The 17,818-nt window shown below is 38.7% G+C and overlaps 1 protein-coding gene across 2 annotated transcripts; it reads left to right on the forward strand.

Annotated features, from left to right (window-relative positions):
- The first annotated feature begins 591 nt into the window (after window positions 1–591).
- On the forward strand, window positions 592–17,621 carry LOC144027451 (occludin). 2 transcript variants are annotated; one of them, XM_077534986.1, is made up of 9 exons: window positions 592–982; window positions 5,200–5,759; window positions 7,099–7,290; window positions 7,502–7,669; window positions 11,787–11,953; window positions 13,735–13,953; window positions 14,401–14,572; window positions 14,748–14,789; window positions 16,655–17,620. In XM_077534986.1, exons 2-9 carry the CDS (start codon window positions 5,202–5,204, stop codon window positions 16,754–16,756), a joined length of 1,620 nt encoding a protein of 539 aa, XP_077391112.1. In that variant the 5' UTR covers window positions 592–982; window positions 5,200–5,201; the 3' UTR covers window positions 16,757–17,620. The 2 variants fall into 2 exon arrangements, with proteins under 2 accessions (XP_077391112.1, XP_077391113.1); XM_077534987.1 differs by lacking the exon at window positions 592–982 and having other exon boundaries at window positions 4,884–5,759; window positions 16,655–17,621.
- The last annotated feature ends 197 nt before the right edge of the window (window positions 17,622–17,818 follow it).

The following is a 17,818-nucleotide window of genomic DNA, read 5'->3' on the forward strand; positions in this document are numbered from 1 at the left end:
AATATTTTAAAATAAAATAGACAATAAAATACACAACTTTCACTTCATGTTGCCAAGAAAACGTTTTAACTCATTCACTGCCTTTGACAAGTATACTTGTCAATTGTATTTTTTAGAGCGGTGCTAAATGGGGGCGAATCTGAGCATGCTCCACTGTAAATATCAAACTTGGAAACAACTTTACTGATGCCCAACCACCGGTAGATGACATCATTGCCCCATTTTATAGGAAATAAACACAGTTTCAGAGTCCATGGGAGAAATGGCTGTATTTTGGCAAACCTACATTTTTCTGCTGTCAATTATAAAAGAACGGGACGGGACAAAAAGTAGGGAGTCTATTCTGTTATTTGGTAGATTCGGTTTATATATAATTATTGAATGTAATATCACGTGAGTATTGGAAATGTACAAATTTTCTATAATGACTGGCAGTGAATGAGTTAATAGTCAAGCCAACGCTAGCCTATCAATTTAAAAACAGCAAAATGCCGCATGAGGAAAAAGGACAATTTTTCGAACAAAAACAAAATGTTAGATTTTTATCATCAAAATATGCGCATTCATCACCCAGGATATAACACGTGCACCGCGTAGAACAACTTTTATCTTGAGTTACTAATGAGCAAATATCCGTAACGCCGTGTACCAAGGCTGACCCCTGGCGCTGGAACACATGCAATGTTGCGGGTGTTGTGCGGCTGGCCTCATCACCGCGGACCTGCTGGACATCAAACGCACTTGCCAGTTGCTACTTTCCTCCAGGCTGCTGCGCGAGACGCATACCAGCGTCAGAAGTAGAGAAATACTTTCAACCCCTTCCTTTCTATTTTTCAAATGACCTTTATTTCATTGTGTTCTCTGTAAAGAAAGCGCGACCACAGTGAGTTATTCTAATTTTTAGCGTCAGTTTTAACTTGGAAGACTTTTAACTGGAAGCAAGGACGGCCAACATTTTTTTGTGCTTCTTAGTGTTCCTCAGGTAAGGCGACTACACGAAAAAAGTGCCAAATGTAAGCTTGTTTCTTCAGTTTGTAAGTGTACAAAAAGTTAATCAGTTTTGTTAAATTGATAAAATTCTATTCTTATTGACATACTGTATATTGCCCTTGTTGGCACAAAAATCTATGCATATAGCCTATAATAAATTGTGTTCTTTTGGTTGAGAGCTAATGTGATGTTTCATTCACAATTTGTTTTGCAGTAGTGTGAATGCTCACGCCTAAGGAACACCTGACCAAGTTGACCTATATATGTATTTCGTAGATGCAGTGTAACCCATATAAAAGAAATGTGCTGATACATAAGTTCCTATAATGCCATTCTTACATCCCTATCAAATAAGCAGAGAAATTATATCAACAACAACACAATTCAGCATTAGGAATAACATTTTTGGGCGCATTGCTGTCATGGTGTGATTAGAACATTTATTTATTTATTTTTTCAGTTATTACCTTTATCCTTTTATCATACATGTGATCCTGGGGTGCAATACGATTAAAGGATAGTAGTACATGTTAAAGTGGAATGATTCAATTTGGTTCGATTAAAATGAGATTCAGATTCAATTCGATATAGAAGGGCAATTCCAAAAACCCAAATTCCTTTGCATCATCAAAGGGAGCAAGCCATTTTCAACACTTAACATTGTTCAATAATTTGAAACAATAATACACACGTGTGCACTGACCAATAGTGTAGATAGGTGAAAATATAGATGTGTGATATAGCCAGATATGTTGGTGTTGTGAGGCCTGTGCTTATGGCAGTGGTTCCCAGCCCACAAGTGGCAGGGGCCTAACTGTTTTTGACAGAAGGGAGACATGTGACCATATGAGTCAAATTCCATCACTGGCAGCAAATGAAAGTCTCTCTGTTGTAGTGGCGCTCAGGCTGAACCTGGTGGGTGTCTGACCACCGACCTGACCATGTAATACAAATGCCACCCAACTACCGCAAGGGCCATTGATGTTAGGGTTAGTTGTGATGACTCTCATCTCATTCCACGCCAATACTTCATTCATGATTTACAGTGTTTGTGGAATTTGCTACATGTCAAATTGCTTAATCCAAGTGTTACACAATATGTTTTTGATTACATTCATACATATCATGTGGATACACATACTAACTCAGTTTACATTGGGAAAAAAGTGTGTTTAGATTAAATAGCGTTTATAGGCTATATTATTATGCAAAATCAGCAAAATAAATCATTTGTGATGCTTTATGCACAAAGCATGTACCAATAATGTACCAAACCGGGGTCTAAAGCCCGAAGTACGGACCATATCATGGGTTAGCTTACCTGTAACGTCTTTCTTTGCAAAAGACTCCATGGCCAGCAATTTGAGAAATTTGTCTTCTGGAACAATACAGATTATTATTAGGAACAAGGATGCCAATAACAGATATTTAGGGTTGATATTCATTTTCAGTGAAAAAGGGGAAAAATATTGTCATCAAAATATTTAAAAATGCAATTTCCAACTCTTAACTTTGTTGAAATGTCTTAAAGCATGTTTATTGAACATCTTTTCAGTTTTGCAAAATGTTGACATTTTTATTTTATTTTATATACGGTAATAGACATCTTTGCTCAAAAATTGTAACAACAATTCCAGGGAGCTCCCAAGATCATCAATATGTCTTAAAAAGTTAAATAAAAACTTAAACAAGTAAATACTGTGGCTCCCCACTTTCTTGTATAGTTTTCTACATTTAATAAAAAAAATTAAAAAAAATCCAAATATTTGAAATGTTAAACTTTCTCTATTTTACTGTCATTTCAAACATTAAAAATGTATTAACTGACATTTTGAACAAATAGTTCCCTGAGGTTAACACATTTCTAATTTTTTTTCCCTTTCTTTATTGACCATCAGATTTTCTTTCTTTCTTTTTTTCTTTTTTCTTTTCTTTTTCTTTTTTTTTTAAACGGCCATTGCCGATATTGGTCAAAATGCGGAATATCTGCACCCTACCAGCAATAACAAGAAACTACTTTGCACAACCTGCTTGCACCTGCATTCCCTTCTTTTTGTCCCTTTCATATGGAGTCACACAGAGGAGTTGTTGTTCGCTACTCCCAGGACAGCGCCCCAATTTTCTTTCCTTTTTTTCTTCCTTTCTTTTTTTTGAACCCTGACTCCATGACAACACTGTTCCTGCGAGAAGCCCTGACTTTTGCCCCTCCTGCTCCCCAAACAAAGGCAGGCAGTATTGACAGGGACTCAGGGAGAATGTTGGAGGTTGGAAGGACACGGAGGAATGAAGGAGGGAATGATAGGAGGGCGTCTGGGATGGAGGCTCTGAGGCGAGACCTCCTCTGTCCCATAGAGAGTAAAGAATTATGGCCATGTAGACTGTGAGCGTAGCCAGCAAGCACATCTTTCTGTCTCAGCCACTGAATGAGGTTGTGTTTACAGTGGCGGAGATTACATTTGGCAAATAGGATACACTAGCATTCTCATTTCAGAAGGCTCGACTTTGTCTTTTGCTTGGCGTAAAAGAATGGCTATTGTTGACTTGAGGCCTTGCTCCCTTGTAAGATTTTCAACAGGAGAAAAACAAAATGAGTTGAGGGCGGGACATGTGAGTTCTTCAAGGCCCGGACATTGCGGGGGCAGCAGAAAGACTCGAACTGCCCGCGAAGACTCAAAAAATGAAAGTATTGTTTGGTTGCGCTCCCTGTCTGCCCTGGTACAGACATCTCCACGCTGGTTCTGATATTGCTCGCTGAGAGGCCTTCAAAGATGAGGTCATTCCACTCCCAGTTCATTTTTTTCAGACATTAACAATAAGCAGGTTTAAGCTAGTTTGCGACAAGGTCATAAAGACACGTTCTGCCCTCCAATAAAATGTCGTTTACAAGAGCTATAAGCTAAGATACTGTGAAGTTAAAGTACTGTATGACCTCATTTGTATGCATTCATTTTGGAGAGTTGTTATAAAGGGGAAGGCAACCTTAAACATTAGTTGACAATAATATATGTGACCTCACTACTCTAAACGTGACATTCTGATTAAAATTACACATGTCGAATATAAGTTATGCAGCAAAATTCAGCTGTTTTTATTCATTTTAGGGGGCGGCCATTTTGCTACTTGCTGTCGACTAAAGATGTCATCACGGTTGCTCTCAGGCAACGACCAATCAAAGCTCACCTGCTTTCTGTTATCTGAGACCTAATGACTCATGATGTCATTTTCACTTGACAGCAAGTGGCAAAATGGCCGCCTTTTGATATTGATAAAAATGTCTGGATTGTCCTGCATAACTCATATTCCAGAAATATAAAACTAATATTACGTTCCACAAATGTATTATATTAATCAGAATGTCATCAAACAGCTCACCTGTTTTCTCAAGCTGAGCTGTGATTGGTTGTTACCTGAGACCTGAGCAACTGTGATGTCATTTTCACTCGACAGCAAGTGGCAAAATGGCCACCTCCTGATATTGATTTTAAAAAATGATGGATTTTGCTCTTTAACCCATACCACGAACGCAATAGTAACCAGAATTAGACCAGTGAGGCTGCATAGAATATATTGTTAAAAAATTTTTGGGGTGGGGGGGTTTGCTTCCCCCTTAAATAGATTTAACTGTAGAAATATGAGGGTGGGTGATTGGTTAGCACGTTCGCCTCCCAGCAAGATCGAGTCCGGGCTTTGGCCTTCCTGGGTGGAGTTTGCATGTTCTCCCCGTGCCTGTGTGGGTCTCCTCCCACATTCCAAAGACATGCATAGCAGGTTGATTGGGTGCTCTGAATTGTCCCTAGGTGTGCTTGTGAGTGGTTGTCTCTGTGTGCCCTGCAATTGGCTGGCAACCAGTTCAGGGTGTACCCCACCTACTGCCCGAAGCCAGCTGGGATGGGCTCCAGCACCCCCGCGACCCTTGGGAATTAGCGGTTATGGAAATGGATGGATGGATTTAGAAATCTGCTGAAATTACACACAGATTAAGGTAACAGATTTCACCAAGTAAGCACAGTCCTCGCAAACAGTTAATTATTTACACATTTCTGTTCCAAAGCCTCATTCCGAAGGATGGTCCCGCCCATTTTTTCCTTATCAATCGTCAACTGAGGCATAACTCATATCAGTGCTGTGCTCTTCGGCACATTTGAGTTTGCGTTCAGTCCTTCTGTTTAATCTCTTCTCTTTCATTTGTCTGTTTCTTGGCATTTGTAGAGATGTTTGAGAAACAGTCCTACGACAGTCCACCTGTGTACACCCCACCATCCAATAATGGCTTTGGAGCACCGGGCAGCTTCCATGCTCCTCTGAGTGATTACAACGCTTACCCTCCTCCGCCGGGATCTTACTACATTGAGGACAAGCCGCAGCACTTCTACAAATGGTTGTCGCCTCCCGGGATCGTCAAGGCCATGATGGCTGTGGTCATCTTCCTGTGTTTGGCCATATTCGCTTGCGTGGCCTCCACTCTCATGTGGGACATGCAGTATGCGAATGGAATGGGACTGGGCTATGGCTATGGAGCTGGCTACAGTGGTGGATACGGCGCAGGCAGCTATGGCTCAGGATACGGCAGTTATGGAGGCTACGGCGGCTACCAGGGCTCCTACATTTCCCCTTACTCAGCCAAAACAACAATGATTGCCATGGCAGCCATAAACTTCATCGTGGCACTGGCTTTCTTTATCGCCAGCTTCTCGAAAGCCAGCGCCATCCGCAGCAGGAAGTACTTTCTGGCTGTTCTGATTGCCAGCATCATCATGGCTGTCTTGCAGGTAAGAGTCAGTCACACACGTATGAGACAAACAAGAGTGATTTATTGTAATGTGTTACAAGATAAACACAAAAAGAATCACCTATTAGATGATCAAACCAGAAAAAGATCAAATATCTGAGATTATGACTAATCACTGGTCGCTATAGTGACCAGAAAAAGGCCTCATGGCTGGAGTGTTACAATTATGGTGATACTGTAGTTTTGCTGTTAATGATTAACTGACCCCGCAGTCATATTTAGTTAATAGGACAATGGCAACAACTTAAGACTGTACAGTGGCAAATATTCTCAAAAGGTTGCACCTTGTTTTTAGTACAACCCAGCAAAAGGCAAACTGTTATTGTCATGGAACATTTACAAGAAATGATTAGGTTCTTTCTTTGATTTGTAAATAAATCTGAACCGCACAGTAAAAGAGAGAAAATGCCACACCCATCATGTTTCTGTTTGACGTCTCTTCAGAGGATGTTTTTCCCTCGTCTTCGTCGCCAAAGTGGTTCAGTTGCTTTTGTTTACGTTTTATAGATGAAAATTTGGGTTGTAAAGCTGGTAGTGGTGTCAAAAATAATCAATTGTTCGACAACTAATCAACTATCAAATTAATCAATTTAATAATTCTGTGATTGGCTGGCATCCAGTTCAGGGTGTACCCCGCCTGCTGCCCATAGCCAGCTGAGATAGGCTCAAGCACCCCCTGCGACCCTTGTGAGGTACAAGCGGTTCAGAAAATGGATGGATATTTTAATAATTAATACTACTTTGATTTCAGCATCTCAACAGTAACTATTATTTGATTTCTGTAGTCCTTCATGAAAGCAGACTTGATTATTGGTTATGTTTTAATCAAAATAAACATTTGTAAACATCTGCTGTTACTTTGTTACATTAATCCCTCTTGTGTGATATTGCTTTATTGTTGTTTAGTTGTTTTGTTTTTTGTATCACTAAACAAAATGGAAAAAACAGTATCAGTGGAATAAAATGTTTTGTAATACACTTTAATGCAAAATAAAATATTATCCGATTAGTTGATTAGAATAATTCATTCTAAAAATATCAGAGTGACAGCCCTAAATTCTGCTCCATATAGAACCAACCTTGATATAAGTATAAATAAACTTGACTTGAACTTGTTTACCAGTCCCAATCAATTGTTGTTTTGTGTCTCTTTTCTTGAAATATGTTTCATTCAAAGTTCTACTTAACTTATATTACTTTATGTCCTGAAGTTCATGTTCTTCCGAAGTACTAAATCATATCTACATACAATTGGAAGCTTCATGAGATATTTGAGATGATTCCATAAGTATTAAACATACATCATTGGTCTGTTACAGGGCATCATAAACATTGTGTACATAGTTGGCGTAAACCCCATGGCCCAGGGAACATCCAATGTGATTTACAACCCCATGCTCATGATGTGCCAGAGCCTCTACCAGACGGGCTATTCTCAGATGGGAGGAGTGGGAGGCTTCCCCCTATACAACCAGTACCTCTACCATTACTGCTTTGTCGATCCTCAAGAGGTTTGTGGGCTGTTTTTCTCTTTATGTTATGGCTGAAGACTGGTTTGTCATTTTTTTTTAATCTTTATTTGTTTACTGTTTGCTACTTATTTGTGGTACACACAGTAGAGACACAAGTAGTGATGTTTTGAATGTATGTGTACACTTATACCAGGTCAGACAGTCTTTGTGGTACATCTTATCTTTGATTCCCATGTCCCTGAATTTGTAGGGAGTCGCCATGGTGTGCGGATTCCTGATGGTGGTCGCCCTGGCTGTTGCCGCCTTCTATGCACAGAAAACTAGAGGCAAGATCTGGCGCTACGGCAAACCCAACATCTTCTGGGATGAGCCTCTGGTTGGCGGCAAGGCATCGGAGGGCAGAAATGTAGAGGAATGGGTAAGAGACACCAGCTTGGTGTTACATAATGTTGCACGGATGAATGGAAATCATATTTGACCCTAATTGACCCACAGTTCTTAACTTCTCTAGCTGTGGTCAAGAGAATGGGGTCGAGGATTTTAATCCAGTCTTGATGAAATATTCCATTACTTGTTTTGTTCTGACTAGTAGATAAAGTAGATTAATTTAATGCCATACGCTCCCAATATGAACTCAAAGTGTTTGGCATGTTGTATTTGATGGATGAGTCTCCATCTAGTTTTACAGTATAAAGTGAGGGAGTAGGTATCACATCATAATAATAATTTTAAAGAAAGAATTATACATCCGTATTTACAGGGGTGCACATGAAAAATTTGGCAAGGTCCTCAAATTGGCAACAAAGGTTGTTGTTTGGTTGTTGTTGTTGTTGTTGTTGTTGTTGGTATTTTTTTTTTTTTAATTTATTATTATTTTTTTTACTGACCCTCTGACCTTATGGATGAACATAAAGACTTGCTGCACATCTGGGAAAGATTTATCATTCATATATGTACACATATGTCCTTTTACCATAACTGAATTAACTTTTTTTTTTTCCAGTTTTCACTGTTTATTTCCTAATTACAACAACATGATTACATCTAGGCTACACAATGGCAGCTTATTAAACAATACAATTCACTGTTTGATGAAAAGACATTAATTCACATTTAACACAATTGAGTTGCATGGGCCTGTTTGAAAAATTAATTACCCACACCTGAGTTGCAGATGATCTGAAAATCAAGGTCTTGTGGTCAGCTAGCTAGCTTAGCACACTTCTGCAGTGCCCAATCTTTTTTGCACCACTGCCCGCATATTTTGACAGAGTCAGAGCTGTGATGCAGCGACACAGAGATAAACGTCTCACCGGCAGCTCTCCTGGCAAATGTAGTCGTTTAGCGTCAAGCCAGACTCTCTAGTAGTCAAGCCAGCTGCCACACCAGCAGTTGTTCATAGGCTATGCAAAGGGCCACAAAGGTCAACTTCAAAATAAAAGCACAAAACTGTGGATAGCAATGCCTTGTTTTTCTTTTCAATCATTTTGGCAGCTAACTTGACTGTGTATTGAGGCTGTATAGTCTGAACACAGTCAAACTGACTGACTGAGCTAGCTGCAATATTCTAGTACCCAAAACTGCAGTGACTGACTTTAAACAGAGTGCAATATTCAATTTGTAGTACTCATGCGCACCACTCATGTACACCACTTGCGTGAAATGAATGGCAATTTTGTTGTCTTTTTTCCATTTGATCATATAATACATATTTTGTATAGAACACACAAAATATATTCACGATGGATGGATGGATGGATGGATGGATAGATAGACAGACAGACAGAAACGAATAATCCAGTGGCCAGAAAAAAGCCCCAATCAAAATATATGGTTGTACATGTACCGATTCCTGATATTTCTTGTTGTGAATTCAAATGCCAGTTGTTGTGTGACAGTCAGTGTTTCCTCTGATGAGTGACTTAGTTCAGTTCAGTCTCATGGCTGATAGCGCTCAGTGAATGTTTGTTCATGGTCTACTACCTAGTTTCACTCAGATTAATCATTAGCTACTTGTAAGCAAGCAGGTGGTTTCTACAGAGTTTTATAATCGTCAACAACACTCATAAGAGACTCCTGGCTGAAATGATTGACTCAATATGCCGCTATTCAAATAATGTGTTTCCTTATTTGAATGACAATGAAGGCTGTTGATATGACATTCTGTTACAGGTCTAACGTAGAAAAGTGTACAAAGTTGCTGTTTCTCTGCTGAAAACTGAGAAACAACAGCAACATTTCAAAAGTGATGTAATTATTGCCACAGCACACCTTATATTGACTTTAAATGATAAAACACAAAGGTGTGGTATATCTTTTCAGTCTCTGTATCTTCTTTCATAGTAATTGCACCACGTGCACAGCAGTGTCACACAGTGAGTCATCGGGCTTGGTTGGACACTGGACCAGCTCGCTAAAGATGACCTCACACACTGGCCTCATTCTGCTCACTTTGGCTTCCATTGTTTCATTCATGAGGTCATTAGTGGTGTCAGTGTGCTGCTAATACAGAAGTATCGCATGCTGTAGACTGCCACACGTATGCGGCTGGCCTACAACATATATTCAAGTATTGCAGTTTAAAAGGCAACATTGTTTGATCAAATTGAGTTTTATTTGAGTTCTACTTTAGTGTGCAAAACTGTGCATGCGATAGTATAGATGTATCATGTAGAATGACAAAAATGACAAAATGTCTTCTTATTAATTGAATTGTGGCTTTTAAAATGTCCAAGCGGTTAAAAAACAAACAAACTTGTGTCCTCAAGATTCATTTGTTCCGCCACTAATAGCGCTCTCAAACTCTACTTACATGTTTTCTTTTTGGTCCACCCCATTCTTCCATGACATCCGGCACTATTTGCAGTCGTTTTCTTTTTTTCTTTTTTCCAGTTTTACTTTCCTTCTTTACCTCAACATGTTCACTTACGACTTGCAGTTATATTCATGGCAGCACTTTTTTTTTTTTTTTTTTTTAGTTCTGATCTGTCAGAGGACATTTTTGGAATGTTTGCACGAGCTGTGCCCTTCAAATAAAATTCTCGTGCAGCTGCAAGGCAGGAAGTTGTACTTCACCTGACTACTTGACAAACAGTGATTATTATTTTGGAGGGCTATGCTCAGATCGGTTCTGAAATAGCATTATGGTTTCATAAGGGTTTTGTCGTGTCAAAACGCTGCTCTGTGTTTAAAACCTTTTTTTTCCTGGATTGCGCCGACCTAGGCTGTTTAATTTAAATGTTCCACAGGTATCATATCCTGAGCAGAGAGCTACTGTGTGTAGAAAAAAAAAATAAAACTTCCTATAAACAAGTATTATCCATCCATCCATCCATCCATCCATCCATCCATCCATCCATTTTCTTGACCGCTTATTCCTCACAAGGGTCGCGGGGGGTATTAAATATGTAAAAAAATAATTCAGTGCAGATTTAGTGCAAAACCATATTGATCTCATAATGATTGCTAATGCTGCAGAAACAGTGACTTGCAGACAAGGTTATTTTAGCTAAATAAAACTAACGGAAAAAAAAGAAAACAAAAATAAAAAAAACAAACAATTGCGTTAACGAAATAAAATAAAAACGAAAATGCTTTTAAAAAAAAATTAAAACTATCTGAAACTACATTTTATGTTCACAAAACTAATTAAAACTAACTAAAATTATCGCAAAAAATGTCCTTTGTTTTGGTCTTTGGCAATGAATTTAATGCATGAGTCTTTTGGGATGATTTTAAATGTGATTTTCAGTAAATTTCTTTTGATATTAACCGCCGGAATACGGACGTTTGAAAGTGTGTCACACAAAAGTGACGTCATCTAGCAGCAGCCAATAGAAAAGCACTTTCAGATGGCATCGCTCCCATGGTGTTTTTTTTAATATTGCGCACAAGTAATGCAATTTTTTTTAAACTAAAACTAATACTGAAACTAACTAATACTAAACTAAAACTAAGCATTTATTAAATAACTAATACTACAAAAAACTAACCAAACCGCCCTGTAAACTAATCAAAACTACATTAATAAAAATAAAAAAAAAACTCAAAACGAAATCAAAACTAACTAAAATGAAAAATTTCAAAACTATAATAACCCTGCTTGCAGACCACAATGTGACAAAGTCCTTAGAATCTGGATCTTTGAGTAGAAAAGCATTGATTAAAGTAAATACATTATACTGTATGGCAGATATTATTTTGTCCACATACCCAGCAGAATGATATCGTAAGCAATGAAATAATTTTCTGATTTAGTGTTGCATTTGAATTGATGAGTTCTCTTCTCACTCAAGCAGACTGAACCAAGCATGTAACTTCAACAACACTGAGCAGCTGAACTATGCTGACCAATTATGTGCCTGAGTGCTCCCTTAAACATGGAGGACTAATTACACACATTAGTTATTATACAATATGCACTGTAGTGATGAATACGTTTCGAGCAGGATGTCAATTAGGAAAGGAACCTGAGTTTTACAATCCTTGGGAATGTGTTGTTTATGTTGTTCCGTCTGTTTTTCCTTCCTGTGTAGGTGAACAATGTGGAGGAAAACCGCAGTGTTCAGGATGCCCCAACCCTGCTGGTGTCCGAGAAAGGAGGTGGTCTGCTGAATGCTTCGGCAAACAGTGTCATCTCGTATCCCCCGGCCAAGCTGGACGGCAGCTCGCTCAATGGCGACGACGCCTACGACACCAACTTGTGGGTCCATTGCGCAACATCTGTTTTCAAACATGTGACTAGTCATGCAAAGTCTACAAAAAAAAAAAAAAGAACATATTGCGCTACCCACGGAATGAGCTGCGCCTCTGACCTTTGTGCCCTTGTGGGATTATCTTCCCTTGTTTTCACTCATGTTTATTGATTTTTGTTCTGGTGGCCATTTCACAACAAGTTCAAGCACAGTGTATGTCAAATACATATTGCGCATTCCGCTGACTAACAACTTAAGCCGCGATCATTGTAAGCTTCTAACATTTAACAGTTGGCGAGTTCCTCATACAAAACAAACATTGTCTTCATGTTATTGACATAATTCCACTGCTGGGTTTGGATTCCTTTACAAATCCTTTGCCAAGCCACAAAATTGAGCATGTTTCCTACTTATGTTATTAAAAACATTGCTACTACTTCCCCTCATGGAGGACCCCTACATGGAACAAAGGCTGATATTAGGGACTAATATCATATTAGTCCCTCATATTGTCCCATTTCTTTATTTATGGCATCTCAAATGGATGACATGCAGCAAAAACAGTTTGTGACAAACAACAGATTTGTTTTTCATATTCAAGCATCGTGTATTAAGACATTTTGATTTAATATCTATTCAATCCAACACTTGTCTACTTTAGTAGTCTACTACTCACAAAACAAATGAACAAATTGGGTCACTCATTTTGTGGGTTACTATTTCATTTGACCCAACATTTTGAATTAACTAACTCAAAAAGTTAGGTCAGTTCATGTTTGGCCAAATTCACTTGGGTCATTCAAACGAATAACTCACAAAGCAACCCAAAAATGTTTTTGCTTTGTGGATTATTGATTTGTTTATTAACTCAAAAAGTTGGGTCGCTCCATTCTTGACCCAATTTGGGTTATTTTTGGGTCAAAAAGGGACCGACCCAACTTTTTGGGTTACTCAATTTAGTCAATAATTTGGGTCAAATGAGTAACCCACAAAACAATTAAATTTTTTTGGTGGGTTATTAATTTAATTTGAGCCAACTTTTGGTGTGAAATTACTCAAAAAATTGGGTTGGTTCATTTTTGACCCAATTCAATTGGGTTATTAAAACAACCAAAAAGATTGTCACATGAATAACTCACAAAACAACCCCAAAAATTGGGTTGATCTTTGGCCTGTTAACTTGATTTCATCCAACATTCTGGCTAAATAACTCAAAAGGTTGGTTTGGTTCATTTTTGACCCAATTCAGTGGGGCTATTAAAACTACCCAAAACTTGCGATTGGCTGGCAACCAGTTCAGGGTGTACCCCGCCTACTGCGCCAAGACAGCCGGCAGCCTGCCCGCGACCCTTGAGATAAGCGATTCTGAAAATGGATGAAAAAAAAACGTAAAAGGTTGGGTCACATAAATAACCTACATAACATCACCCAAAATTGGTTTGCTTTGTGCATCATTAATTTGATTTGACCCAACATTTTAGGTTAAATAACTCAAAAAGTTGGGTCGGTCCATTCTTGACCCAATTTGGGTTATTTTTGACCCAACCATTTTTAGAGTGAAAAGAAACTCAAGGGCGCTGAATGGCAGCCCGCCAGGCTTCCCGGTCTGTCTCCTATTGGTCACTGCTTTCATCTTTGTTGGATGGGTTGTGACTGGAGCAGTTGCCTTTTTTATAGGGCTCAATAAAGTAATCTGAATCTGAATAGCAAATAGCAAAATGGCTATTGATTCCATTTGTTTCAATGAATTAACAAAGCTTTTCCTATGCCTTTGTGACGGCCCAAACAGATACTCTGAGCGGGCCACCTCACGACCATCAGAGGCTTTCTCCCATGGTGGGAGGACCAGTTCCAGCCCTTCAGAGGAGACCGGCGGCGGCCGCAAACCGTCCGCTAACAGGGCCAAGCGACACAGACGCAACCCCGACATGGACGAGTCTCAGTACGAGACCGAGTACACCACCGGAGCAGAGACGGGCAACGAGCTGGACGAGGAAGAGTGGGAGAGGTGAGACGTACCGTAAGCCTCCATCATCACACGGGCAGGATTAGAGAGGTGCAGATGACCTTAACCAAGAGTGCATCATGTAGATTACAGATTTTGCCGCTCTCTCAGGACCAGGCCTTAATTCTCCGATTTGAATAAAATGATTGTTGGATTAGAAAAGAAGCCTCTGTTTATAGCACACTGCCAGCCAAAATATTTGTTTGGAGAGGAACAGATGGATAAAGATGACTAGTTCTTACTTTGACTGGCGCAAGCAAAAAGCTGCGCTGTACTTTATATTTCTCATTCGGTTTTAAGGATTAGTTAATCTTGTGAGGCCATTATATTCACGCAGGGGGGAACTCGGCTAAAGGTACAAGGCAGTTATAGACAGTACGCACATATCTTTCTTCAAGACTACCGCTAATTCCCGCTTTAGCTGAGCGTGCCTTTCGTCTTCCCTGCCAGCATGTACCCTGAGATCACGTCAGACGAGCAACGTCACGACTATAAGTCCGAGTTTGATGCCGACCTGCGGGAGTACAAGCGAATGTGTGCAGACATGGACGACATCAACGATCGGTTTAACAAACTCAACCGGCAGTTGGACACGCTAGATGACACCTCTGCTAAATATCAGGTGAGAGAGAAAAAATTATTTATATTTTATTGGTTGAATAATAGTAAATGAACAATGTATACATGGATATACAGTATTTGTAACACTTTTACTTAATTTTGATTGCTTAATGGTAACAAATGCATCCAGCGCCCAGCATGTGTAACAAAGTTATCTTTTTTTTTTTCTCTTTCAGGATGTAGCAGAGGAATATAATCAACTGAAAGACTTTAAGCGGGTCAGTAAATGTTTTTAATTTTACAGTGTGGAAATGTCTTGATAGAATTGTTCTCTGTTTCAAAGAAGGAAGTCATTTGTTCACTTCCTTTCTGTTGGCAGCTTTTTCCATTTGTGTGTAGCATAACAGCTAAATGCAGCTTCACCATGTTTACTTAAAAATCTGGGTTCCACTAGTTGGCCCAAATCTGTTGATCTCAGAGCCCTGCTGGGTTTGTACTCAATCGGCATGTCTTGGATATATTCAGGACCCAAACCATTTAGTGATTAACTCATTTGCTCCCAAAGACGTATTTATACGTTTTTTTTTGTTTTTTTTTGTTTTTTTATGTTAGAGCATTCAGAAGGCTTTGATGTAGCCTCTGAACTGAAGAAAATGCTTGAAGCAATGGTAGTTATTACAAAAACAGCCAGCAGGTGGCAGCAGAGTATAAGAGATCAAACAGGGCCATGTTGCAAAAAAAACAACTCTTTTCCCCACTGTTTTAACAGATTTCTAATGAAACTTAGGTATATTCTAATGCTAATTGCTGCAAAACGGAAACAGATGGAAATATAATTAAGAATTTTTTTTCCTGATGAAAGAAGAGATGCTATTTTTTCTTTTGGTAGATTCCATGTTTTATAGCAATAGAACACAATACTCTGTGAGCCTTGCAAAAGCAGTCAAAATCCAGTCAAGGGATTGCTTCAGTGAAAATGGTTGGGAGTGAATGAGTTAATAGACAAGTAGCAGAACTTTAACATCTATTCTACAACTGACTGGGAGCCAGTGTAAATCCTGAAGGACTGGAGTGATATGTTCTGATCTCTTTGTTTTGGTGAGAACTCGAGCTGCAGCGTTCTGAATGAGCTGCAATTGTCTCTTTTGAGAGAGTCCAGTCAGAAGACCGTTAAAGTAATCCAGTCAGTTGGGTTGTTTGAATATGTTTGTTTTTTTTGTCTTTCTGTAAAGCGCTTTGTGACAGCTAATGTTGTTTGAAAGCGCTATATAAATAAAGGTGACTTGACTTGACTTCACTAGACTTGACTTGGATAAGCTTCTCTTGGTCTGCTTGAAGCATGTAATCCTTCTGCCTAGATATGTTTTTCAGCAGGTAAAAGGCTGTTTTAGTGATTGATTTAATATGATTGCTGAAGGTCATGTCTGAGTCTATTAGTACCCCAAGATTTTTAAGTTGGTCTTTGGTTTCTAAAGACAGTGACTCAAGCTGTTTTTTTAACAGCAATCCTCTTTTCTTTATTGCCGAAAACAATGAGCTCTGTTTTGTTTTTGTTTAGCTGAAGGAAGTTTTGGTGCATCCATTTGTTAATTTGCTCTTGAGAATGGCACAACACGTTAACTGAACTGCTGTCATTTGGAGACATTGATAAATACAGTTGTGTGTCATCTGCATGACTATGATAGTCAACATTGGCGCTCTGAATCATTTGACCTAAAGGTAACATATACAGACTGAACAACAGGGGTCCAACGACTGACCCTTGAGGGACCCCACATGTTATGGCCATTCGATCAGATTCAAAATTTCCAATGTAACTCCTTTTACATTTTCTTATATTTTACATTTTCTGCTTTTGTTCATTATTTATATATAATCAGTACATTTGACAGTAAATAAATGTTCACTCTGTCAGGTTAGGGGGACAGTCATGTCTTGGTAGTCTTATGCCAGTTATGCCATACTTTTCACATTTCTGGATGATGGATTGAATTGTTCTCCCTGAGATGCTGAAAGTTTCGGATACTTTTCCCTGGTTTAAACTTTATTCCTGAGCCGTTTAGTGAGTTCCTTGGTCTTCATGATGATGTTGCTCACTCGTATTTTCTAACAAGAACACTCAACTTTCCTTGTTACTTTTCAGACACCAGAGTATCAGTCAAAGAAGAAAGAGTGTCGCAGGCTGAGACACAAACTGTTCCACATCAAGCGCATGGTGAAGAACTACGACAAGAGCCACTCGTAGACTTACGCCATCTTGACACCACTCTACAAACACTCCAAAAAGCTTCACTCACTCTCTGCTATGTTTGGACCACACTTACTGGTTTACTGGGACGGGCCCTGCCGATGTTCTCTGGACACAGAAGAACACACTTGCACACAGGGAACATATTGTCATGATGTACTAATAATCTAGAATTCTATTTTGTTGTGATTTTATGTGTAGTAGATAGCAGGACACTCTTCTGGTTGCCCATCATAAATTAGAAAATGCACAACAGTATTGTGTAGAACATGTCACCATTTAACCTCTGGTAATAATTTTTCCAACTTGTACAGATACTATTCTGAATACCGGATTCAGTGAGACCAAAAAGGGGACATTTTCTGACCACTCGTACTGTAAATAAGCTCAACATCTCCTGTTTATTCTCCATGAATATTTTGGTGATGATTTATGTTTTTATGCTCTTCAGGAGTCAAAGGAACAACTGTAATTAAGTACTGTATCTATTTGGTTCTTGACATCATCTTTGTACTAGAGTCGCTTGTTCTCAAATTAGTAGTCATTTGAAATGTTCTCATGCCTATGCAAATTTGTAAAAACAACAAGGTCTGACTAATAACCTATGCAAATAGTTGTATAAAGGCCATTGAAAACGATTACGTTTGGCAATTTTGTATGGATCAACTTAATACATTATGTTACAATCAATTGTATATTTTTGAAATTGTTTGTGTGATCTGTTGTAAACGTGTATGTTTTTCAAGAACATTATTGTCATCTGATAAACCTTTTTGTGAGCCATTTATTTTTGTATGAATTTTTTAAAGATATTACATACCGTTGTATCTGACCGTCTAAAAAGTATTGAATTCATAAAATAATAAACCTTTCTATTAATTCTCTAAAAAGGAGTCAACTGAGCGTTTCTTTCCACCAATCTAGATCGTTGCTGCTCTCTAGTGGTAGGAATGAAATAAAGTCATTTGCAGTTTCAAACTACAGAATTACAAAATGAGGGTTTTTTTCATATGAAAGTAAACTGAGCATGAATCAATTTCAACAACACCCATTGTAAAA

This window comes from Festucalex cinctus, chromosome 10 (assembly GCF_051991245.1).
Source record: "Festucalex cinctus isolate MCC-2025b chromosome 10, RoL_Fcin_1.0, whole genome shotgun sequence".
NCBI lineage: Eukaryota > Metazoa > Chordata > Actinopteri > Syngnathiformes > Syngnathidae > Festucalex > Festucalex cinctus.

What these genes read in the sequence shown, in the direction of transcription:
- LOC144027451 (XM_077534986.1), top strand. Translation starts at nt 5,202, where the DNA reads ATGTTTGAGAAACAGTCCTACGACAGTCCACCTGTGTACACCCCACCA. An exon ending in GACGCCTACGACACCAACTT is followed by an intron (nt 11,954 to 13,734) that starts GTGGGTCCATTG and finishes CGGCCCAAACAG; the next exon opens with ATACTCTGAGCGGGCCACCT. An exon ending in ACACCTCTGCTAAATATCAG is followed by an intron (nt 14,573 to 14,747) that starts GTGAGAGAGAAA and finishes TTTCTCTTTCAG; the next exon opens with GATGTAGCAGAGGAATATAA.